We start from the raw sequence: 26,521 nt of genomic DNA on the forward strand, positions 1-26,521 counted from the left end.
CTGGAAATGTCCCAAATCACCAAGATCACAGCCCCAGTGACCGCGCCATACTTCCTTGTGCTGAACTTCGTCCGTAAGTTCAGCTCTCTCTTCAGAGAGCACATCTGTGAAGGGCTGAGAGTAGGGTATGGGTGGGTGGGAGGCAATACTGATCTTCTGAAAAGCCCCACAAACCACCCAGGGGACACCTTCAGTACCCAGGGGACCTCTTCAGCACCCAAGGGACAGCTTTGGCATCAGCTGCATGATATCTGGGCTATTACTGGCTTAAAAAAATACTGTCAGCAGAGCTGATCTCAGAGCTGGGATGGGACGACTCAGATATTCTGGACACCACCGTGGCCACCATCCCATAAGCCATCTTATCACACTTCCAAACCACCTGCAAGGCAAGGTCCATGAGAGTGGATGTGCATCCAAAGGTAGGGCTCATGGAGCTGATGCTGGGGTCGAAGGGAACATTGTGCATGGTGTGGAAAGGCCTCCAACCATTACACGTTGATCTGACAGATGGGGACCAAGAAGCAGCCAACAGAGATGGGACGCCCACCTGAAGTGCAGGCCACGCCAATGTCTGGCAAAACGATTGTTCCTAAAATGCCATACACCACCAACTAGAAGATCTCAGCACCGATGGTTTTGCTGTGCTATGCCTGCAAGGACATAACCCAGGGTGTCCACAGTGAAGAGTTATCCATCCATCTGTGAACTTCTTTAAATTTGACAAGAGTCACCAGCAAGGCCTGAGTACCAAAGGTCTACGTACAGGTGGTGGAGGAGGATCCAGAAGTGCTCACATTCAAGAAAGGCTCCTACGGCTCCTACCTGCACTTGTGGCTACCCTGATATTCTTTATGCCACAAGCCGCCGATGGGACATCCTCACCACCAGATGACCTCATTACCACATTGACGTTTCAGTAAATGAGGCACACTGACACAGCTACAGGGCCGCCTAACATGTTACACGTGGTAGCAGCTCTGATTTGATTAAAGTTATTACCAGGTACATTAATACCACATAACCAGTGTGCTCGGTTGGCTGTGTGCACTGGCTACCCTGGAATGAGATTTAGCAACTTTCCTCTTGGCTTTGCAGGGGGGAAAAAAAAAAGGTTTTGTTAAAGGCCCTCTGCAAAGTCCTTCTCAAGAATATTAAGTATATTAAGTGGTGTACCCATGTAAGCATCAGTGGCAATTCTTCAAACGTCACAGCCACGACCGGGCACCCCTCATGCCTACATACCTTAGACCTGTGCTGTCCAGGATGGCAGCAGCTAGCCACCTGTGGCTGTTTAAATGGAAGTTGATTCAAATTTAGTGAGTTTAAATATTCATTTATGTTTTGGTGAGCTCTGAATAAGATCTGTACCTGAGTTAACAGAATTGTACCGGAATCGATTTCCTGGGTTTTGACAATATTCTAAGGTTATTTAAGATAGTATCCATGGGGGGAGCTGGGTGAAGGGTACATGGGAAGGCTCTGTGCTATTTTTGCAATTTCTTGTGAGTCTTAAACGATTTCACACTAAAAAGTTACCCTCCCCCCCAAAAAAAATCACTTCCACAGGGGCACTAGCCGTATTTCAAACCCTCAGAGGACCACATGTGCCTGGTGGCTAAGATACCGGATGGCGCAGATGCAGAATGTTTCTCCCTCTCTGCAGAGATGCTGTTGGACGGCGCTGTCCTAAATCAGGCCTCCACTGGACATGGTTACCCCCCATTCCAGCTCTGGGGACACTGGGCCCTCCTTGTACCCCCACTGCCTGGCACCCCGCCCTCACCTATCCCGACGCACCCTCTGATGTTGCAGCAGGTTGCTGGGATGCGCGAAGCCCTTGCCGCAGAGGCTGCACCTGTAGGGCGTGTCTCCCGTGTGTACCTTCTCGTGGACGGCGCGGTAGTTCAGGTCCTTGAAGGGCTTAGGGCAGAAGCGGCAGGTGTGAGGGCGCACGGGGCTGTACACGCGGCGATGCTGCAGGAGCAGCGAGCGCCTGCCGAAGGCTTTGCTGCAGCCGTCTCAGGGGTAGGGCCGCTCGCCCGAATGCACGCGGAGGTGAGAGGCCAGCGCGTTGGGCTGCTTGAAGGCCTTGGTGCACAGCGGGCAGACGAAGGGCCGATCGCCCATGTGCACGCGCTCGTGCACCCGCAGCCTGTGGCGGTGGGTGAAGCGCTTGCTGCACACCCTGCAGGCGTGCGGCGTGTCCTCGCAGTGCTGCCGCCGGGGCAGAAGCAGGGCCGGCCCGGCCGCGAAGGCCTTGCTGCAGCCCCGGCAGGGGAAGGGCCGCGAAGGGGCGTGCAGAGGCTCGTGGCGGCGCAGCTCGTAGCGGGTCTTGAAGCGCTTCGGGCAGGACGGGCAGGGGCAGGACGGGCAGGGGAAGGGGCGCTCGCCCACGTGGAGGCGGCGGTGCTCCTGGGGAAGAGGACAGCACCGGGAGTGAGGCACAGTGGCTCACCTCCGCAGGACATGCCTCTCCAGGTAGGTTCACCCCTACTCCTTGCAGGTCTCCGAGAAAGAGACCAAATGAAGATACACATACCAATTGTCTAAAATTTTTAAAATTACAAACCAAACTATTAAATAAAATACGTTCTTCCTCCCCGCCTTGACAAATAGACCTTCACGATGACCCGGAAGGCCAGGTTCAAATTTATATTCTTTGGAATCCTCAGAGTTCCGCACTAGAACCTGGTGGCCCAGGAGAGCTGGCTGGGGTTTCCCAGGCCTCGGGGGATATCGCACCCACAGAAGGACAGCCCAGGCCACATGCCCAAGCCTCCCTTCCACCCTTCCAGCCTAGAGATTGTGCACACAGGCGGGGCAAAGTGCACCCTGGGGAGGGTGGATCCAGAGAGCCCTGGAAGCAGCCTTTGGGCTCCTTGGGTAGGGAATCCCAGGGTCTCTTGTCCCCTTGGCCACACAAGGAGGGCCAGCAGGAGAGGGTCAGGGCAGCATCCAGCGACAGGAGAGATCCAGGGTAGGGCTCTGGGAGCTGAGCTGCCTCCAGGCTAACTCCCAGCCTCTCCTTTCCTCCCATCATGGCCCTCAACACACCTCCCCCCTCCCCACCCCTCCCCAGCCACGGAAGCCTCCCTTTCCAGTACCTTCTCCTCCAAATCTGACCCCTATCTCCTTCTTACCTTCCTCGAAAACCCATCCCCAGTTTCCTATCATCTCATTATCATCCCAGTTGCTACCTCCCAGAGTGCCAAGACCACTTTCTCTAAGCCTCTCCCCTCACTTCTTTCCTGGGATTCTTCTACCTTCTAGCTCACCTCCACATACCTTTAACCCCTCCCGATCTCGGCCTCCAGGTCACCCCGCCCACTTTCCCTTCAGGCCCAGCTCTGCTCTCCCTCTTCCGGTGGGCTCTGCCTCTCCCCACCGGCTCCCGCTCACCTCCAGTCCAAGGCCCTGCTCACCCTGGTCCCAGAAAGCTCCACCCCTCCCTTCATACCTGGCCCTACCTTAGGTCCGTTGCCTTGCCCTGCCTTTTCCCCGCAGGCCCCGCCCCTCGCAACAGGCCCCGCCCACCTCGGGTCCACCGCTCTCCCCCGCCCCTTTCGCGTAGGCCCGGCCTCTCGTCGGTCCCGCCCCCCTCTCCGCGCCTGCAGGCTCTTGCAGCCCGAGTGGCGTTTGAAGGCGGCCGCGCACAGGCCGCAGCGAAAGGGCCGCGCCGCCGTGTGCACCACCTCGTGGCTCAGCAACTCCCACGCGCGCTTGAAGGCCCTCCCGCAGGCCGCGCAGCTGAACTGCCTGGGCCGCGCCAGCCCCTCCCGGCCCTCGGAGCCGCTGCGAAGCGAGCCTGGCTCCTCCTTACCGGAGCGCTCCTCCGCCGAATCGTCGGGAACCAGGCGTTCAGTCGAGTACGTCCCGTGCTCGTCGATGAGCTGCACCAGGGCCGGGGCCTCCGCCTCGTCTCCTCCGGGCGCCTGGGAGAGGAGAATGAGCTCAGTCCTCCGGTCATCCCCCCCTCCCACCCCTGCCCAGACGTGACTGTGGATTTGGGGCTGCAGCCGCCTCATCTGTAAAATGGGCAGATAACGGGACCGCCCTCCTGGAGCGGCAATGCGGATTAAATGGGTTAAGATTGAAATTCTGCTCCCCCCCGCCCCCCCGTCCCTCCTGACGCCTTCATTTCAGCAAAAGGCAGCTCCTTCTTTCCTTCCAAGTGCTCGGGGCAAAAACCTGACACCCCTTTTTCACACACCTTCATCTAATCCCTCATCAAGCCTGTTGGCTCTAACTTGAAAATACAGCCAGAATCGGGGTCACTTCTCACCATCTCCACAGCCAGCACCCTCCTGTGAGCCAAAATCATCTCTCGCCCGGGCTATTGCTGTGGTCTCTTCTCTGGGTTCCCTGCCTCAGCCCTCCACCCCTCAGGTCTGTTCCCCACGCAGCCGCCAGAAGGCGCCGGTTAACACCTAAGTCAGCTCAGAGGCCTCCCCTGGTTCCCCTCTAACTCAGGGAAAAGCCCAAGTCCTCATGACCCAGGAGGCCCTGCATGACCTACCTGTGTTCCCTCTTTGACCTCATCTCTCGCCTTCTCCTCTGGCTCACTAGGCTCTGGCCACACTCAAGCCCTCCTCAACAGACTTGGTGCCTGGAACCCTCTTCCCCTCCACAGCCGCACAGTTCCTCCCTCACCTTGGTCAGGTCTTTGGTCCAATGTCACTTTTCCCTGAGGCCTCTCCTTACCACTCTATCTGAAATTGAAACTCATGCTACTCCTCCGATTCTTCCTACCTGATTCCTGGCTTTACTTTTCTCCATAGCACTTATCTTTGGATGTGAGCCTGGAACTGCCAGTGTCCATCTTTTGCACCCTGTGGGAAGAGTCAGCCTGGCAATGAAATATCCATAGAGGAAAACAGTCCCAAGAAAAGAGAGAGACAGCTTTCTAGATCTAGCTTCCCAGATCTAGACAACACCTAGATCTAGCTTCACCTGAAGCATCCTTTCCTCCACCCTTTGGTTAGGTGAGGCAATAAATTACCTTTTGTTGCTTAAGCAAGTTTGAGTTGGGGTTTTCTGTCATATGGTAGGCTGAATAATGGCTTCTAAATATATCCAGGTCCTAAATATCTAGAATTTGTGAATGTTGCCTTAAATGGTAATAGAGACTTTGCAGATGTGATTAAATTCAAGATCTTGAGATGGGGAGATTATCCTGGATTATCTGGGTGACCTTGAATGTAATCATAAGTGTCCTTATAAGAGGGAAGCAAAGGGAGATTTGATGCAGAAGAAGAAGGTGATGTGACCACTGAACCAAAATACTAAGCTGCTGGCTGTGAAGATGGAAGAAGGGGTCAGGAGCAAAGGAATGCAGCTCTAGAAGATAGAAAAGGCAAGGAAATGGTTTCTCCTCTAACGTCTCCGAGGGAGCACAGCCCTGCTGACACCTTGACTGTGGCTCAGTGAAATTCATTTTGAACTTCTGATCTCCAGACTGTAAGTGAATAAATGTGTGTAGTTTTAAGTCACCAAATTTGTGGTAATTGGTTTCATGGGAAACCAATACATGCCATTTGCAGCCAAGACTCCACAGAGGGGACACAGATAAAAAAAAAAAAAAAAAAAAAAAACCTTTTATTTGGCGTTTATTCAGCACCTTCTGGGTACTAGGCACCAGACTAAGTGCTCACAATAACCCAGTCTTCTGCAGGGAAACTGAAGCTCAGAGAAGGTGAGCCACTTGCCCGAGGTCACAGAGCTTGGGAGTGGAAGAGTCAAGATTTGAATCTGGAAAGTAACACTGAAGCAGCCCTCACAAACCCATACTCATCTGTGAATCTGGGGATGGTGTTAGAGATAATGTTATTAGCTGATATTTATTTGATACTTAGAGGGTGTAGGCACTGTTCTGAGCAATTCGTGTGTATTAACTCCCTGAACTCACTCTATGAGGTGAGGACTTGTATAATCCCCATCTGACAGATGACAAAACTGAGGCTCAGAAATTAAGAAATATCCGGATCAGATCATAGAGCTGGTAAGAGGCAGAGGTGGCATTTGAACCCACAATATCCCACCCTTGTAATGATGAACCCTCATTTGATAGATGGGGACCCAAGGGTCCAGAGGGGCACAGAAACGATTCCAAAATCACTTAGCACTGACTGGCCTCTCCCGGGCTGGGACCCAAGCCAGGCTGCCTGCATGCTGTCCCCACGGTCTGTGACCTCAAGAAGTCAAGATGCCACCCTGGACCTCAGTGTTTCACCTGAGAAGCAAGGGGTTGGGCTGGACCAACGTGTGGTCCTCAGAGCACCCCCCATCAGAATCATGGGCGAGGCTGGTGAAACATACTCACACATGAGTGTCACCCGCAGAAGCCTCTCAAATCAGGAGCTTGGGAGAGGGCATACTCACCATTCAACAGCCTGGATGCTGGTGACGGAGCAGTGAACAAAACAAGCAAAACTTCCCCCCCTCTACTGTGGCCCAGGAGAAATTAAACAAGTAACATATTAAGTATGGTGGATGCGTTTTCATTCGAACCAGTTTGAATGCAGCACTTTGCATGAACATCTCCTTGTGCACGAGAATTTTAAATGAGCGGACAGCCAACAGTTTTCCTTGAAACAAATTTGTATACCCAAAGTTTTCACTGAAACCAGCTTCTGCAGAGGACTTTTGATTAACATGAGCTGGTTTACAACTTTTTCATTTAAGTTAGCACAAATAGGGGACTTCCCTGGTGGCGCTGTGGTTAAGAATCCGCCTGCCAATGCAGAGGACACGGGTTCGAGCCCTGGTCCGGGAAGATCCCACATGCCGCGGAGCAACTCAGCCCGTGCGCCACAGCTAATGAGCCTGAGCTCTGGAGCCCGCGAACTACAGCTACTGCGCTCGCCTGCTGCATCTACTGAAGCCCGTGCACCTAGAGCCCGTGCTCTGCAACAAGAGAAGCCACCACAATGAGAAGCCCGTGCACCGCAACGAAGAGTAGCTGCTGCTCGCCACAACTAGAGAAAGCCCGCGCACAGCAACGAAGACCCAACACAGGCATAAATAAATAAATAAGTTCTTTTTTTTTTTTAAGTTAGCACAAATATTGGACTGGCCAAAAAGTTCGTTCGGGTTTTCCGTAGGCTCTTACAGACAACCCGAACGAACTTTCTGGCCAATCGAATATATGCGTTAGGGTAGAGTTAGGGTTTTGTTTGTTTTTTAATAAATTCCTTTATTTTATTTTTGGCTGTGTTGGGTCTTCGTTGCTGCACGTGGGCTTTCTCTAGTTGCGGCGAGCGGGGGCCACTCTTCTTTGAGGTGTGAGGGCTTCTCATTGCGGTGGCTTCTCTTGTTGCGGAGCACGGGCTCTAGGCGTGCGGGCTTCAGTAGTTGTGGCTCGTGGGCTCCAGAGCACAGGCTCAGTAGTTGTGGCGCACAGGCTTAGCTGCTGCTCTGCGGCATGTGGGATCTTCCTGGACCGAGGGCCGAACCCGCGTCCCCTGTATTGGCAGGCGGATCCTTAACCACTGCGCCACCAGGGAAGCCCTAGAGTTAGGGTTTTTTATGAAGACTAGCTTGAAGGCACACGTTTCATGAAAGCCTGAGAAGTAAAGGAGGGAAAGGGGATAGGAAATGCCTGGGGTGGGATGGGAATGCCACCTTAAAGGGGATGACCTGGGAAGGCCCGCCGAGAAGGTGACACTGAAGCAAAGACCTGAAAGATGTACACGGAGGAGGAAGCGAGGGAGTCCTCACTTTCTCAAATGGCTCTCAAGTTTGAGATCCAGCACGATCATACATCTATCACTGCCTCCTGTTCTAGGTACAGAAATAATGAATACAGTCGTTGTGCAACTGCTCTGAATCTGACACCATCTCCTGGCGTCCCCACGACAGGGAAGGTTTCATTCTCACACAAGCAGAAACTAAGGCTCAGAGCAGCGTGTCCATGGGCCAAGTCACAAAGCCAGGAAGTGAGAGATCTGGGAATCAAACTCACAGCTGCCTAAATCTCTATTCCTGCTGAGACCTGGCTCTTGGGGTGGGTGGGCGTCGGAAGGCTCACCTCTTCTTCTGGGACCTCAGGCTCCTCAGGGTGTATCCTCAGTTGAGATGGACTGAACCCCAGAAAGTCTGGGGGGGTCTCCAGGACCCGCTTCTCCATCTCCCGCCTTCATTGGGTGCGGTCTGTCCCAGACCCAGTCCTTGGCTCTGGATGCTGAAGTGAGGGTGACGTGGGGCTCCCGTCGGTCAGCTCCAAGGGGGCTGAGGAAGAGAGAAAGGAAGAAAGACAGGGAGGGTTTTCTCCAAGCTGCTGGTGTTGGGACAGAGGTCTCCTCCAAAGTCTCATCTGTCCTGGGAGCCCAGGGAGGCCCTCTCTCTCCAAGACTGTCCTCGGAGGGACGGTAGATATTCCCATGGCCTCCACCAACAGCTACACACTGTACTCTCCATCCCCACAGCCCTGAAACCAGCTCATGCGTGGAGGCTCACCCAGCCTCCTCCAGGCCTCCCTGCCTCCAGTCTCCCCTCTCCAGTCCATCCCCCACGTGGCCCTAGAGGAGTCCTTCTATCCTCCAGAGCTGCTCCTGCCTCTTGCCTGCTCACATCCCTCCCACGGCTCCCCAGAACCCCCAGCAGAAAAATGAGCTCCTCGGGACTTCCCCGGTGGTCCAGTGGTAAGGAATCCGCCTTCCAATGCAGGGGACGCCGGTTCGATCCCTGGTCAGGGAACTGAGATCCCACATGCCGCGGGGCAACTAAGCCCGCGTGCCTCAACTAGAGAAGAGAAAATCCGCATGCCACAACTAGAGAGAAGCCCGCGCACCACAGCGAAGAGCCCAGGTGCTGCAACTAAGACCAGATGCAGCCAAAAATAAAATAAAATAAATAAATAAATCTTAAAAAAAGAAAAAAACATTGAGCCCCTCAACCTGGCATTCAAGGCCCTTCACAATATGGCCTCTTGAACTGAACCTCTGTCTTCCTCACTTCACTTCCCTCTCCCCAGCTAGCCCAATGAGCCTCACAGTAGCAAGGACCAAGCACAGCTGACAGCGCCGGAACCTCCCAAGCCCCCTGGATGACCTGCTGACCCCTCACACTCATGACCTCTGTGCTGACCCCAGAGTCCTCCTCCGAACACACCCCTCCTCCTGGGGTCCCCATCTGCGCCCATCATTGTCCAAGCAGCCTCACTGTCTACCCCGTCGCTGGGTCAGATTCCCAGGGAGTTCTCACCCCTCCCTCCTCCTCCTTCCTACCCCCTCCCTGGTCTGTCAGTCTCCCAACCTTCCCACGTTTTCTGTCTTTTATTCTCCCCTCTGTCCCCATGGCCCTGCCACAGCTCAGGTCTTTTTGTTTGTTTGTTTGTTTTTTGGCTGTGCCACACGCATGTAGGATCTTAGTTCCCTGACCAGGGATCGAACCCTCATCCCTTGCAGTGGAAGCACGGAGTCTTAACCACTGGACCGCCGGGGAAGTCCCAGCTCAGGTCTTCTCCTCTCCTCCGGGATCATCGCCGCAGCCTCCTCTCTGGCCTCTCACCTCCAACCTCCCCGGTCCAGTCCATCTCCCACACAGCCCCAGACTGGTCTTTCTACACCCAGAGCTGATCTTGCTCCTCTCCTGCTCACAACCCTCCCATGGCTCCCCAGGACCGTGGGACAGCGTCAGGCCCCTCAGCCTGGCAGTCCAGACCCCTTGGATATGTCCCCTGCATACTCTCCAGCATCACTCTCGATATATTTGCCCACGGGCCTTACATTCCAATGGGCAGACCCTCCTTCTGCAAGTGGATCCTTAACTCTTCCATCATGGGGCGTTTGCACCTGTTGTTGGCCCACATATCAGAGCCTCTGTCAGAATCTAACTCCCGCTTCAAGGCACAGTTCAAACCTGTTACCCGCGCACACACTCACCGTGACCCTCCCCATTCATACACGCAGAGGTCACTCCCCATGCAAACAATGGTCTCTCCCAACCATTCATCCCCCTCAGTCGGACACACAATGAACTCGTCCACCCTAACCGCCCACCTCTCCACCCAATGAACTCGCCCATCCAGAGACCCGCCCCCCCGCGCCTTCTTTCCCTGACAAAGGTCTTCCAGGCCCCGCCCCCTGCACACAAAGGTCTCCTGAAAGCCTCTCCGCCCTTCTCCTAACTGTTTGGACCCCCTTTCCCCCCTTCCCCCCATTTTTCTCCTGACTTTCGTGACAATGATCTCACCCGCCTCACTCAGGCCCGCTCCTCCCACCCCTCTGCTGGAAACTTGGTATGTCCTGGAGTGATAGAAGGGAACGGGAATCGGGCGAGACCATTACCCGAGTGTGTGTGTGTGCGGGGGGGGGTGTGAGGGAGTCCCTTCAACAAGGGACTGACCAGACCTCTGGCTCCCACGGTGCCTTTCAGATTCGACCCGTATCTTCCCAAACTTCGCCGCCTCACCTTTCGGTCCAGGTATACTGCCGGTTCACCAGGGTCTCCTTTCACTGGAGGACTCGGGGCAGCGGCGCTTCCGGTCACCCGAATGCGCATGCGTAGTGCATTTCTGGTACCGTGGCTGGTTTTTCTCAGGAGATTGAAAAGGGGAGTCTTCCCTCCCTCTGCAGCGTCACCAAATTCCCCTCAAACGTCAACCCACTGCTTCAGTCTCTTAAAAGGAAACGGGAAGGGCTGATATATAGTAACAACCAGTTACTGATGTACTTAGCATGGGCTAAGTATAAGCACATTATTTTCAGTTCTCAAAACAGCCTTGGTTAGTTACTATTATCCCCATTTTCCACATGAAGAAACTGAGGCTCAGCGAGAAGGAGCGTCAACAAGTGCGTGACAGCCGTATCGGGAGCCTGCTGTGCATGGCTTCATCCAAGCACTCTTTCTGCTCAAATGAGAACCACTGAAAAAGTGCAGGGGTGGAGGTTGAGCGGGAAACTACCCTCCTCTCTGCTGAGTCCTTAGGCAAGTTCCTGAACCTCTCTCATTTAATTTCCGCAGCTGGAAAACGGGCACAATGGGGTGTTTGGGGTGATCCTCTAGGTAAACCACCTGGCACAATGTAGTTCAGGGCTAATTAAATATCACCATGGGGGGCAGGCATAGGACGTTGACGAGTGAAGAAGGCCATATGGGGAGCTATGAAGAGAGTTCTTTACTATCCACACAGAGAAGAGTTACTGCTACCCGTCTCCTGCCAATTGTTGCTACAAAAACACAGGCCCATAGTCTGAGATGGCGTGCTTCAGCAGACTGGATTTCAAACCATTTTTTTGGAACCCCAGAGTTCTTCCCAGGTGCATGAGGCCGAGTTGGGGGACGGGGTGGGACAGGGAGGCAGGACGCTGTGTATCCCAACTCCTGCTTTAACTTCAGTAATAATTTTGATGATGACAGTCTTCCAAACACATCCCATGTGTTACCTCAGTTATTCCTCCAAGAAACTTATGAGATGGATACTACTGTTATTTCCATTTTACAGATGAGGAGACTGAGGCACTGGGCGTTTAATAATTCTGCAAATAACAATGTATTCCATGGAACATCCCAAGTCCTCCTCTACCACCCCCTCATTTGTTTTCTAATGTAACCCTTGCGCCCCAGTTCCTCTTTTATCACCTGAATTCCTGGTATCTATTCCTCTTCTATGTCCCCCAGCTCCACTATGACTCTGTTTCTCTAATACCCCCAATCTCCCCTGTAATATCACTGCTTCCAAATTCTGAATCGCCTCTATTCATTTCATCAACATAATTTATGGAGTGTCCCCTCTGTGCCAGGCACACTTCTGGGCCCTGGAATTTTTCATGGTAAACAGCACAAGACCTCCCCCTAGTGGGGAAGATGGACAATTAAATGACAAATGACGGACAAGATAATTTTAGATCCTGATAAAGTTTCTGAAAGGGGAATGGAATCGTTGCTGGTGGTGGGAATGGGGTGGTGGCTACTTTAAATAGGGCTGTCCAGGGGATCCTCTTCTGGGAGGTGACATTTAAGTCTGAAAGGTAAAGAGTTGGATGCGCAGTCCAGGCAGGGAACGGCAGGGGCAAAAACTGGATTAAGCTGGTCCTGTTTGGGGAACGGGGTGGAGCCCGCTGTAGGTGAGGCAGGAGGGCAAGTGATAAGAGATACGGCTGGACAGTTAGGAACCGGGAAACTCCACACTCGCCATAACATCCCAATTCACCCTATATATCAGCACTGGCCAACAGAACTTTCTCCGGTGATGGAAATGTTGTAGATCTTCAGTGTCCAATACAGTGAAGCCATTGAGTATTTGACATGGAGTGAGTGTGACTGAGGAACTGAATTTTTAATTATATTTCACTTTAATTAATTTACTTTAGCCACATGTGGCTACCTGCTAGGGTATTGGACAACATAGCTATACAACTTCCCATTACACCTCAAAACATCAAACTCTTCTTATAATTCCCCCACTCTCCCAAAACATCTCAGTGTTCCCTACAAGCCTCCACTCGCCCCTATAAGAAACCTGTAACAATTGCACAAATGTTCAAACAACCCAATTCTCGGTACCTTTTACATATGAATTCACCAAAACACTCCCAATCCCTTAGTATCTCCCCAACTCCGCCTATGTCACACCGATTCCCCCATCACACTCTCCGTTCCTCCATGAGCACCTCAGTTCCTCTGCAGTTAACTCTTTCCTCCCAAGACAGTCGTTAAACACCTTCATCTCACCCCGCCCCCTTCCGCTCCAGGGTTACCATGGCAACGCACCCGCAGCAATCGTGCGCGCCTAGCCTGGCCCATCACCATGGAAACCAGAGAGGTCTCCTCCACGCCACCACCCCACGCTGAGATGGCCGTTCTGGGACCCAGACCCTTCGGACCCGAGAGAGCTGGGAGAGACTAGGGGGCCCCACAATGCTCAGCGAGAGCAAAGTGTCTTCCCCATTCTTCTGCCCCCATCAGACTAAGCGCCCTGCAGCAGGTATACACTCCGGGGGAATGTCGGGTGGCAGATTCTACTGCGCAGGCGCCCACGCTTAGCGGACCGCGTTGGAGGCGCTCAGCCTGCCGGGAGTTGTAGTTTTCTGGCTGCAACAGCTGGAGACACAGGTGGCCAATGGGTGAGCCGGATAGAAACAAGGTTACTGAAGCTGAGAATCGTCCGGCAGGCTCCACTGTCACCATAGCAACAATGAAGCGTGATGAAGCACCAGCCCTACTAGCCAGTCTGCCATTTTTATTCTTTCATCTTTCTTGCTCAGGGCTTACTTTGCACCGGACACTGTTCTAGGCAGTGGAGATACAATGGGAAACAAAATAGAGCTTATAATTTGATGGGGGGAGATTGACTATTACTAACAATGATGAACACAAATCGCTAGAGAAAACGGTATGTTAATAGGTTATTGAGATGCTTCGGGAGAAGTGGAAATGCAGATCATGTGAGAACATTGGCACACACCTGAATTCATCTATCTCACAAAGCCCCGTGAGACAGGTACTATTATTATCGCCAAACTGTAACAAACAGAGATTAAGCAACAGAAGGGCACATAGCAAGGAGCAGCGCTGGGATGTGAACCAGGACCATCTGGATTCATACTCTGTAAGCTTAACTACAGTGCTAAACTGGTAGAGGTGTGTGGCATAATTTCAGGCAGTGTTAATTGTTGTGAAGAATAAAGCAGAGAAAAGGGATGAGATGACTCTTTAAATGGACTGTTCAGGGATGACTTTTAGGAGCAGGTGACATTTGAGTAGAGGCCTGAGGGATTGTGCTGGGCACGTGGGGCATGTAGAGGTCCAAGGGTCACTGACCTTTGGATTTTTCTCTTGCCTTCCCCAAAGGCAGACTGTTACACACGCTGTTCCCTCTGCTGAGAATGCGCTTCCCCGTTCTTTCCCTGTCAAATGCATCCTTCAAGAGCCGGTTCTGAGGGACTTCCCTGGTGGTCCAGTGGTTCAGAATCCGTCTTCCAGTGCAGGGGAGGTGGGTTCGAGTCCTGGTCGGGGAACTAAGAGCCCACATGCCGCGGGCCAACTAAGCCTGCAACACAACAAAGACCCAGCGCAGCCAAAAAAAAAAAAAAGATCCAGTTCTGTGAAGAAACTACTTCTCTGTCCCGTTTTGCTAACCATAAATCTCTTCCTTCTCTGGACTCACAACCGATCCATTTGTCACAATAAAGCTGCCAGGGGTAATTTTATTTTTGTACATCCAATCAAACCATGCTCCTGCTTGAAAATTTTCGAATGGCTTTCCCACTGCTCCCAGGAAAAAGACTCACCTCTTCCTGTACCTCTAAGGCCCAGATGGTCACTATTAACGTCTCTCCCTTTTTCACACCCTGACCCCCCCTCTACTGACCCTTCCTCAATTTATGGTATGGCTCGAGCTCTTTCCCTCCCTAGGACTCTCCCTAACCCACATCCAAGAGTCTAAGGATAAAAGAGTCAAGTGGGGAGGTTTGGGACATCGGTCTGCCCTGGACTGCTATCTTTTACCTTACTTAGGAAGCCCCTCCAACCCCAGGGCAGACTTTAGGGACTCAACCAGATGCAGATTTTCTTTTTTGTTTCTTTTTCTTTTCTTTTATTTTTTTGCAGCGCGGCTTGTGGGATCTTAGTTCCCCGACTAGGGATCAAACCTGGGCCCTTGGCAGTGAGAGCACAGAGTCCTAACCACTGGACCGCCAGGGGGCTCCCCAGATTTTCTTCATCTCTTAGCTCTGTCATCCTCAATGACATCCTTCATTCTCACGTTCCATCAGGAGGCTTGCAAGCAGGTTTAGGCCTAACCATCTCATTCTGGGGCTTCTCCTTAGGATTGAGAGAAACTTTAGAAGCCTCCCGCCCTAAGCAGACCCATTGGGCAGGATCAGGCCCCACGCCCATTCTTTTTTTTTTTTTTTTTTTTTTTTTTTTTGCGGTACGCGGGCCTCTCACTGTTGTGGCCTCTCCCGTTGCGGAGCACAGGCTCCGGACGCGCAGGCCCAGCGGCCATGGCTCACGGGCCCAGCCGCTCCGCGGCATGTGGGATCCTCCCGGACCGGGGCACGAACCCGTGTCCCCTGCATCGGCAGGCGGACGCGCAACCACTGCGCCACCAGGGAAGCCCCCCCACGCCCATTCTTAAACCAATCGCCGGCATACTGGCCGAGATCGGCATGGACTAGTCATTGGAGGATCCACGGATGTTGGCAAGCTGTTCCCATGGCATACTGGTCCGGGCAAGGGAGGATGAGGCCTGAGCTGCCATGAAGATGGATTCATTTTGGGTCCCTGCATTCCATCAACAGTAGGGCCTGTTGATAGAAAAAGTCAAAGAATGCTGGACCATCTCAGTTGCCCTCTGGGTCTGGGCCTCCCACCCTCCCCCACAAGCCAAGAACTCAGCACAGAAACCAAAATAATACTGTTTTATTCCAATCTTGAAGCACAGAAGTCCAGAGGGTTCCCCTCCCCCACTGGAGAGCCTCCAGCCCATCCCACCAGACTCCCAGGGCCCCCTCTTATTCTGTCTGTCCCGGGAATGACCAACCAGAAGGTGAAGGGGATCCAAGACTCCAGGCGTTAGAGAAATCCCCAAGTCATTCCCCTCTCGTTTCTTCTCTCCCTCCTCTCCCATTCCTTTCCTTTGCCATCTCCTTTCTTTCTTCCCTCTCCTCCATCCTTGTCTCCTCCTCCCCTCGCCCACCCCGCTCTCCTTTCCTCCCTTTCCATTTGTCCCCATTTCTTCTCCATTTCTGCCTCCTTTCTTATCCTCTCTCCTCCATGTCTGTGTCCCCTTTGTCTTTCCTCCCCTTCCCTCTTCTTCATTACCCTCCCCCCGTTTTTCCCTCCTCCTGCCAGGCTCTCCCCACATCCTGGTGTCCTCCCCTCCCCCAGCTTTATCCCCTTCCTTCTCCTGGCCGGACCTGACCCTGTCTACACCCTCTCACCACACATTTCCTCTCTGGAGGGAAGCCCTCAGAATCCACCCTGGCCACCACCATCTGCCACAGCTGCGGCTCCAGGACCTCCGAGACCACACCGTCTGCTCCCCTTCGGACCCAGAGAGGCAAACTGCCCAGATGAAGTCGCTGGATGCCCCAGGAGGTGGCCGGGGGGACTGCGGTGGCCTCCTTGGGCTCAGCCCTGTTATCTTTGGGATCGAAGAATGCCCTCCCGCCCCCACCGTGGAGGGTGACGGGCAGGTGCGAGCAGGCTCAGGGCTCGGGGGCTCTCCCCCAGCAATCCCTGAGCAGCTCCATGTGGAATAAGGCTGCCCCCGTGAGCAGGCGTGCGGCGAAGAGGTGGCGGCAGGGCAGACGCCGGGCGGCATGGATGGAGCAGCTGCAGCGCGTCAGGGCTCCGTCCAGGAAGAAGTCCGAGGTGCCGTCCTTCAGGGCAAAGCCAGCTCCTGTCCAATGGAAACCGCGCGTCCCGTGCTGCCGGGCGAAGGCCAGCTCTTCGGCCACCAGCTCTGCCAGCTCTGGCCCGCAGGCCGCTCGGAACTTGGCCAGGGGCTCCCAGTCCACTTCCTCCTCTTCCAAGGGGCAGCAGGGCCTCTTTGACTCCCTTGGGCCTTCTCCTCCACTTCCTTCCTGTGCGCTCTCTCCGGCCGCCAGGTACGTCCTCCTTGTCACTGCCCACTCTGGGTCACCCTCCAACACAGTCCCCACGGGAGTGCTGCACGTGACTCCATTCCCCAGCCCTAGACGGCCCCCTGCCGTGTCCCCACACTCCATGCCCTGCCCTCCTCTGCTCTTGCGGCCCCCAGCCTGGGCTCCCCCTCCGTCTCCATTCTCCAGGCCTGTCACCCTTGTGTCCCCCAGCTGGACCGGAACCACATCCTCCAGGTCCCTTCTTCTTTTGACACCCAACCTCACTGCGCGCTCTTCTCTAGTCTCTGGCCCTCTCTGTCTCCCATCTCCCCATTGGGGCCCCCTTAGGTCTCCGTTCTCGGGGACCAATTCCAGGGGCTTCTCCACATGGACCCTCCTCCAGTTTCTGACCTCCAGCCCCCTTTCCTTCTCTGCTTCCAAATGCGGCCCCTTCCAGTCTCTGGTTTTCAGTCCACTTATCCTCTCATCGTGCAACTGGGCCCCCCTCCAGGAGCTCCCGTCAAGACTGCTGGCTCTATCATAATCAAACAGGGTCCCCCTCCCGTCTGGGGTCTCCAGCAGCCTAATCCTTCCATCCTCCAGCTGGGCCAGCCTCCAGGTATACTCTTCCAATCCTCTCAATCTCTGGTCCTCCACCTGGGCCCCCCTCCAGATATAACCTTCCAGTCCCCAGTCTTTCTCACCCTCCAACGGGCCCCCCCTCCAGTCTCTGATCGCGGGCCCTCTCAAGTGCTCGTTCTCCAACTGGGACCCTCTCCAGACACTCCCCTCTAGCCCTCTCACCTTCTGGTTCTCCAAGTGGACCCCTCTCCAGTCTCGGATCTGCAACCCTCTCCCCTTCTCACTTTCTACCTGAGCCCCCTCCCGGTCTCTGGTCTCCGGGCCTCTGGCCCACTCCTTCTCTAACTGGGCTTCTCTCCGAAAACTTCCTTCCTTCCGCGCCCCGCCCCAGTTTCCGGTTTCCAGGCCCTTCATCCTCTCGTTCTCCACGTGGGCTCCCCTTCCCAGCTCACCCTCCAGCCAAGGGCCCCCATCGTCGGAGACATCCGGCGCCGCCTCCCCAGCCGCGTCGGCCCACTGCATGGCCACCAGGTCGCGCAGGCACTGCGCCACGCTGCGCGAGGGGCTCAGGCGGCGCAGCAGGCGCCGGCGGTGGCCGCGCACCAGGGCGCACGCGTCCAGGTCGCGGGCCGCCTCGAAGGCGCGGAAACGCACCCACATGTCGCGGCGCGGCGCCCAGTTGCGCTCGAAGTAATCGACGAAGGCGGCCGGGCCGTGGGCGCGGAGCTCGGCCAGCGCCTCGGCGTAGGCGGCGGGCGACAACGCGCCCGCCAGGCGACACAGGCGCGGCCACAGGCCCGGGTCCTCGCGGCCGGCGCCGCCCAGCTCCTGCGCCTTGCTGAAGAGCGTCTCCAGGCCCTGCGCCCGGCAGATCTGCACGCGCGCGCCCGGCAGCAGCTGGCGCACGGCGGGCAGCTGTGCCGCCACTTCCGGCCCGGCCGTGAGGCAGCGCACACGGCCCTTGACGTCGGGCGCGCTCTGCAGCAGCGAGGCCAGCGCGAAGCGCAGCAGGCTCGGAGTGCCGGGCCGCGCCACGCAGCAGGCGGCCTGACGCGCGCGGCCCGCGCCGTCCACGCACAGCACCGCCAGCAGATCCAGCGCGCCCTGCAGTCCCGGCAGCCGGTCCACCAGGAGCATGCGCGGGAAGCGCCGCAGCATCGCCCGGGTGCGCGATGTCAGGAAGAACACGGTCTCCACCACCGCCTGGTCCTCCACGAACACCAGCTTCACCTGCGGGCGGGGGCGGAGAGGCGGGGAAAGAGGTCAGGAGGTGCCCGGGGTCGCCCCGACCGCGATTTCCCCCTCTGGGGAAACGGGACTCCGTTCACTCATTCTTTCATACGTGCGTGCATTTTTGACCAGCAGGAGGCAGTGCAGGGGAATGATTAAAAACGCGGATTCCGGATTGCCTGGGTTTCCGATGCCGGCACCACCATCTAAGAGCTGTGTGGTTTTGCCCACTAGACAGCCTCTCTGAGCCTCAGTTCCCCCTACTAGGAACTGGGTATTCATTCCTTCCTGCGGTCAGAGGCACTCTAGGGCAGTGGTTCTCAAAGTATAGGTTCTGGAGCAGCAGGGTCAGCATCGCCTGCTGGGACCTTGACAGAAATGCATGTATTCTCAAGCCCACCGCAGCCCTGCTGAGTCAGAAACGCCCGGGGAGGGGCCCAGCAATCTGCTTTGACAAGCCCTCCCGGGGATTCCCACGCACGCTCAAGTTCGAGAGCCACTGGTCTAGAAGTAACGCGCATAGACTGCGGAGCCAGATTGCTTGGGTTGGAGTCCCGGCCTCACCAACGCTTTTAACTACGTGACTTGAGCTCTCTGTGCCTCAGCTTCCTCCTTAACCTCCTCCTTTCCCAATCTCCCCTTCTGGGAACTGAAGAGTCATTCTTTCATGCATGGAGTGTCGGGTCCAGCATAGCGTCTGGAGCCAGACGGCCTGGGCTGAGACCCTGGAGCCCCCATTTCCTGGCTGTGTGGCTTTCCGCAACTTCCCTGACCTCTGTCTCCTTTGCAAAATGATGATGATGAGAGTGTGATTGGACGGATGAAATGAATGAAAGCGTTTGGAAGATTGCCTGGCACAAATAATATTACTATTATTCAACAATACTCACCCAACAAATTGTAAGTGCTCTTGAAGTGGAAACTTATTACCATAATTATCATCCCTGCTTAAAGACCACGTGCTTGTAAAGGTCTTCTCTGACCATCCCATCTAAGCGGACACCACAGCTCTCTCTGGATGCTTCCGGCCATGGCACTTACCAGCCAGAAGCATGTTACATCGTTATCTGCTGCTCTGCTTATTGCCTGTTTGCCCTCCCTAAGATGTAAGCCCCACAAGGATATTGCTTCATTTAACTTTGGCATCCCTGATGCTTTGAATGGCTCCTGGCCTGAACCACAGCTCAATACATCCCGAATGAGTGAGTGAATGAATGTGTGAATGTGCGGTGATATCCACTGGCCACGTCTCTGGAGTGGAAGGTCAGGGAATCCTGGCTTTGAATCCTAGTTCTGAATCCTGGTTTTGTCTCTTCCTAGCTGTGAGACCTCCGGCGAGTCACTTCCCCTGGCATTTCTTTTTGGCTGCGCCGAGCTGGCTTGTGGGATCTTAGCTCCCCAGCCAGGGATCAAACCCGGGCCCCTGGCAGTTGAAGTGTGGACTCCTGACCACTGGACCGCTAGGGAATTCCCTCCTCTGGCATTTTAGCTTCAGTTTCCTTTTATGCAAAACGGGAATATATGTCTATTTAACGCTTGTGGTGAGGCTAAATAGAGATTATCCGTTTCCAAAGCTTGGAATGATGCCTGGCGTGTATCAAATCTCAGCTATCTTTACCATCTCACTTGAGTTCTCAGCAGCATTCAGTCCAGTGATCCTGTCCCCTTTCTGGAATGTAGGTCTCTTTGGGCTTCTGTCACCCTGAGAGACCCCTGGCTTTCCTCCTCTTCCCAGCCATCTTCTCTGCAGTCTCCTTGGCTTGCCTCTCCTCCGCGGCTCCATCTCTAAATGTTGCCGCGCTGCAGAGCTCGTCCAGGCCCTCTCCTCTCCTCTCTCGTGTCTCTAGGCTCAGCCAAGGTGATCTCATCCAGTTACATGGCCTTTAGCATCTCTAAGCTGATAATTCCCAGTTCCATATCTCCAGGCTCCAGACCCACCTACTTACCCGTCTCTGCAGCAACATGGACCCTTAGACAGCTCACGTGTCCCTTGAGAGTGATGGCCCGAAGGCACCCTTGATTCTCACTCCCCACCAACCTGCCCCACCTTGGTCGGCCGTCTCTTCCGCAATGGCTCCACCATCCACTTTATAGCTCAGGGCCCGGCACTCAGGGCTGATTCTTAGCTCCTCTGCATGCAGTCCATCCCCAAATCCTAGCAGCGACCTTCAGAATCTGACCCCTTCTCCCCACCCCCACGGCCACTGGTCAGAGCCATCACCATCCGTCACCTGGATTATTGTAGCCGCTTCTGCCTGGGCTCCCTGTCTCTCCCTGTCCCCCACACGGCTGCTGGGGGGCATTTTCAAGACTCTGACCAGATCAACCCCTCCCCTCCTTAAAAACCTTTCCCAGAATTTCCCGTCACCCTGCAAGTCAAGTCCAGAGTTCAGGCCACAGCTGTGCACTGGGCGATCAAGCCCTTGGACCTCATCTCTGTCCCTCTCGTCTGCCTTGGCCTCAGCCACGCTGGCCTCATTATTTTTGCACAAAAGCCACTTAATGGGGTAGGGAGATTAGCAGCGATGAGCTAGGGTCCCCTATACCAGGCAGATGGCTAGACTGTTTCAGCCAGGCCCCGCAGAGCTGGCCCACAGCTGCAGAACCAGGATTGGAATACAGTTTAAACACAGATCTCTCCACAAACCATTCTGCCATAATCTGACCTCGTCCTATGAAACCAGTTAAAATGCAATGCACAGTTCTCCACTTTCAAGACCAAAAAAAAAATAAAAAATAAAAAACAAAACCCAAAAAGCCAACAACAACAAAACAACTCTACTAAAAAAAAAAAAAAGTCTAGTGGAGTCCAAAATGAGCAAGAAAATTGCTTTCCTCACCCTAAAATTATACATTGAGCATCTTAAATAGAAGAGACATTAGTTCTCCACTTTCAAGACCAAAAAAAAAATAAAAAACAAAACCCAAAAAGCCAACAACAACAAAACAACTCTACTAAAAAAAAAAAAAAGTCTAGTGGAGTCCAAAATGAGCAAGAAAATTGCTTTCCTCACCCTAAAATTATACATTGAGCATCTTAAATAGAAGAGACATTCAATAAATTTTATGGAAAAGCCTATTCAGCTTACTCCTGAATTGGTTACAATACCACTATCTTTTTTTTCAACCATCATTAATTTTTACACCTACTATTACTTTATGATTTTAATTTATCTTAGCAGATGTTTCCATCTAGGACAGTTCTGTCCAATACAGTAGCGATTTACATTTAAATTAAGATTTAAAAAGATATAAAAATTCACTTGCTCAGTCACACTGGTCATATTTCACTGCTCAATAGCCACGTGAGGCTAGTGTCTACTCTATGGGTCAGTGCAGATAGAGGACATTTCCATCACCACAGAAAGTTCTATTCGACGGTGCTCGTCTAGAAACTAACGTAAAGATAAAAGTCATCGGATGTGAACTAGACTTACTGGGGTGATCATTTCACAATATATACAAATATCAAATCATTAGGTTGTACACCTGAAGCTAATAGAATGTTATAGGTCAATTACATCTCCAAAAAAAAAAAAAAGGATAAACAACAAGGTCCTACTGTACAGCATAGGAAATTATATTCAACATCCTGTGATAAACCATAATGGAAAAGAATATAAAAAATAATGTATATGTATGTATAACAGAATCACTGTGCTGTACAGCAGAAATTAACACAACATTGTAAATCAACTATACTTCAATTTTAAAAAAAGGAAAATTTTAATAGGCATAAAGGGTTAAAAAAAAAACAAACCTTACATGTTTCTATAGTATTAGGTAAGTTCTTACCTTTTTCTCCTTGGGAAAAGGAATAAGAGAAAAGTAAAAACAGCAAAGCATAAAGGGTTAAAAAAAAAAACAAACCTTACATGTTTCTATAGTATTAGGTAAGTTCTTACCTTTTTCTCCTTGGGAAAAGGAATAAGAGAAAAGTAAAAACAGCAAAACGTATTTGCCTTGAGACTTTTCTGGAACTGGCCAGCACTTGCCTAATTAGAAGCTGACTTTCATTCTTAAAGAGAAAACTTAGATTTCTGATCTTGAGTTTTCTTTCTAAAGAGGGCACATAAGTTTTTCTTGCACAGCCATTTGTTCATTAAACGGCATTTACTAAGCACCTACTGTGTGCTTGACACTGTGTTAGCCTTGAGGAGAGAGAAGGGACTGAATGAGGCAGGTGCAAGTCCTGACCTGTTGGACTGGCCAAGTCTCCATGAACAATAACACAACTAGTGTTGCTTTCAGCCGAGAGGCCCAATGACTGGTTAGTTAAGGGTTCCTGGACCCTGGAGCCAGACCGTAGGGATCCAAATCCAGGTTCTTCCTCTTACTAACTGTGCGGATCTATGCATCAGCTGTGTGACTTAGGGAAAGTGTCTGAACTTCTCTGTGCCTGAGCTGTTCCCATCCGCAAAGGTGGGGAGTGTAACTGCATTGACCTTATAAAGTTGCTATGAGGATTAAATGGGTTAATCTGCGTGAAGCATGGAGCTCAGTGCCTGGCATGAGGTCAGTGTGTATTGAGTGACAGCTGTTATTATTATTATCATCTGAGGGTGGAGGACACGCTAAAGAGAAAGGCTAATGGGACAGAGGTTGGTGTGTGGTTGCTTGTGGGGTCTTAGTTCCCCGACCAGGCATCAAACCCAGGCCCACGGGGCAGTGAAAGCGCCGAGTCTTAACCACTGGACCGCCAGGGAATTCCCAGTGTGGGGTCCTCTGACTGAACGAGGGTGATTGCCGAGAGGGGACCATTATTTTCCTTATATTGCAGATAGGGAAACTGAGGCTGAGAGATTCCAGGTTTGCAGTAAAGGATTAACTCAGCAGGTCTGGGTTGTCCAAACCTCACACCTCCCAAAGAAAGGTCTGGCTCTTTCCCGACTCCTAGGAGACAGCCTCTAAGCCCTTGGAATGTCCTGCCCGATAGAGTGTCTTTGCTCACTTGGGGGGTTTGGGCCACTCTAAATAGTCTCTTGCTAACAACTGGTTTATAGTGGGGGCCTCGGGCTCAATCTCCAGAGGGTCTGGAGACTGAGGTCAGCCACCCAGGCAGTCATATCTACATGACCAAACCCCAATAAAAACCCTGGACTCGAGGCTCGGGGTGAGCTTCCCTGGTGGGCAATACTCCGTGCGTGTTGTCACACACTGTTGCCGGGAGAAATAAGCACTGTCCATATACCTCCACTGGGAGAGACCACTGGTCTCTCCTGGACCCCACCCCACGCGCCCCTTTGCTGACTGTACTCTGTATCCTTTCACTGTAATAAACTGTAACCGTGAGTATAATGGCTTTGCTGAGTTCTGTGAGTCCCCATCGAACCTGAGGGTGGTCTTAGGGTCCCTGACTACACCAGGGGAGTGACTTGCTCCAGATCCTGGTGCTGACATTCAGGTCCAGGTCATAAAGGACGGTGGTGGGGGGAGAAAACAAGGTGTGGACGGAGATGTGTGGGTGACACTGGAGGGGTGCGGTGACATGTGATGAAGGTGGGAGGGGGATACATAAATGAATGAATTTCTCTACCAAATATTTACTGAGCAAATCAGACATGCCAAGTGCTGCTCAAGCACTGAGGAGGGCCAATAAGACACCTCTGAGTGGCAAGAGAGAGCCTGTAAACCAAAGATGAATAAATACGAACAGGAGGTTTCACGTGTGTAAAGTGCTGGGGAGAACTAACCCCCCAGTTCCAAGGCATTAACTCTTTCAACCTCCACAACAAGCCTGCACAACGGGTCCTGTTATTACTATCCCCATTTTTCAGATGGGGAAAGTGAGGCACAGAGAGGTTCAGTTGCTTGCCTGGGGTCACACAGGTAGCCAACGGCAAGAGCTGGGATTTGAATCCAGGCAGTTTGGGCCCAGGGCCTGTGCAGCTGACCACCAGACTCTTCACAGAAGTGATCGCACGGGCCTGACACACAGGCTTCTGGGTGAGGCGCGGAGTGCGTGGCGGGGCACAAGCGGGGATGGAGCAGCCCAGGGAGGAGCAGACTGGAGGATGGGAACGATCGTGGGTACCGTCTTAGACACACAAATCGGTGGCACAGGGATGCATTAACCGTAGACCAGATTCCACAAACGTGGACATCAGAAACCATGCCATGCAACACTCCCTACCCACACCTCTTCCTATATTCAGGCACACAGCCTCCTTTATCACGTGAACAGAATAATACTATTCTCTAGACTGTTGCCCCGCAAAAAATGAGGGAATAAAAATAATAGCTAAATAGCTAAACCATATAGAGCTTCCTACTTTCCGGGCAGTGTTCCTTACACACACACACACACACACACACACACACACACACACCCCCTCACACAACAACCCTAACAACCATGAGGTAGTGTCTATTATTATCCCCATTCTATAGATGAACAAACCAAGGTCTGGAGAAGTTACATAACTTGTCACAACTTACTGGATGTCCCCCAGCCAGGAAATGGCACAGCTAGAACGTATATAAAGTTTTTAGTGTACATCTGTACAAATAAAATCACGTTTTTAGCTGTTACTGTATCACCCCCAAAGTGGCTGGTCTGATGTAAAAATAGGCTATTGGACACAGAGAAGATTCCCTTGGGGAGCCAGGAAGAGGCAGAAAGGCTGAGATTGAGCCACGAGAGGCCACGGTAACTACAGAGCAGGGGAAACACAAGCCCCAGATCCAGATAGGGTTCTGGGAGACCCTCAGTGAAACAGCTCTATAAGCCTGTGGTTGTCTTTTTCCCTGTGCCAAGTAATGGTGGGTTTCTCCTGTCCTGGGCACTTGACAGGACTGCATCTCTCTGCCCCCCTGCAGTTCGCCACAGTCACGTGACTTGCTTTGGCCAATGAGCAAGAAATAAAGTTCAGTGAGGTAAGCCACTGAGATTCCAGGGCTGGTTGTTACTAAGGCAAAACCCAGGCCGTTCTGACTGTCACGTCTTAGGACACTCATCGCTCATCCCGAATTTCTGTTTTCTAGAGAGAAACAGATCAGTGTGGCACGTTGGGACTATTGTCTATTTTTTATCTTCTCTTTTAAAATGAATTATTCAAATGTGCCAAAATGCACAAGGTCCCAAAGTCAAATAATATAAAGCTATCCAGCCCTGGGTCCTCTTCCTACTTCTCTTTTCTAACCACTCTGTTGCCATTTGCTATTCTTATGTCCATCCACATCTCTTGCTGTTCTTCTAGATTTTCTTTATGTGAATACAAGCGAGCCACCTTTATATTCTTATTTTCCCCGTTTCATACATACAATATACCATGTACATTGTTTTGCTCCTTGCTTTTTTTTTTTTTTTTGTAACTGAGAGATCTGTTCAGATCAGTTCCTAGAATTGTTCTCACTCTTGTTTAAAGCTACGTAGTATTCCAGTTATGTAACCATTACCCATGGGTGGGGTTTGGTTGTTTCCAATTTTTTACTTTCAGGAACCCCAACGATTAACCTTGCGTGGAAATCGTTTGGCATCTGTGCAACTACATCTGCAGGATAAATTCCCAGCAGTGGGAGGGGGAGTGGTCAAAGGGTGAGTGACTTGGTCATTTTGACAGATATTGACAAAGAGTCCTGTGTTGAGATTGTACCAGCTGACCAGTTAGTATGCTTAAAAGTAGCACACTCAGAACAACTTTCACCTTTCTCAGAAGGCAAAGCGTACACATGACAGAGGGCTGCAACGTTTCTGTGCAAGATCCATCTTCACCCAGAAAGCCAGCTTGCTTGCTGGTTACTCTGGAGCCTGCCACAGAGGAGATGGGATTAGATACCTCAGCCCATCATCACGGCCTCAGGGCAGATTATAAAAGGTCTTAACACCTCCTCGGTTGAAGCAGCCACTCAGTCCTGCCCACAAACGGTGGTTGTGGCTTTGGGGTACACTCTTCTTGTCTGACCCCCTCCCAAGACCAAGTGAACGACCTCAACGCAGGGGGTCCCTGGCATTCAGCTTCTCAAATATAATCGCTCCTTCAGGAAACTGCTGGAAGCAGAGAGAATAATATCCAGAACCCTTTTGCTATATCTTTTTTTTTTTTTTTTTTTTTTTTTTTTTGCGGTACGCGGGCCTCTCACTGCTGTGGCCTCTCCCGTTGCGGAGCACAGGCTCCGGACGCGCAGGCCCAGCGGCCATGGCTCACGGGCCCAGCCGCTCCGCGGCACGTGGGATC

At 52.6% G+C, this 26,521-nt stretch overlaps 1 protein-coding gene across 1 annotated transcript in view; it reads right to left on the reverse strand.

Moving 5' to 3' along the window:
* Nucleotides 1–16,154: 16,154 nt before the first annotated feature.
* Nucleotides 16,155–26,521, reverse strand: part of ZSWIM9 (zinc finger SWIM-type containing 9) — a 27,943-nt gene continuing 17,576 nt past the window's right edge. Inside the window, 1 exon segment of the mRNA XM_024132441.3 lies at nt 16,155–18,344. Coding sequence (XP_023988209.2) covers nt 16,155–18,344 — 2,190 coding nt within the window.

The sequence above is a fragment of the Physeter macrocephalus genome, chromosome 17 (assembly GCF_002837175.3).
Source record: "Physeter macrocephalus isolate SW-GA chromosome 17, ASM283717v5, whole genome shotgun sequence".
NCBI lineage: Eukaryota > Metazoa > Chordata > Mammalia > Artiodactyla > Physeteridae > Physeter > Physeter macrocephalus.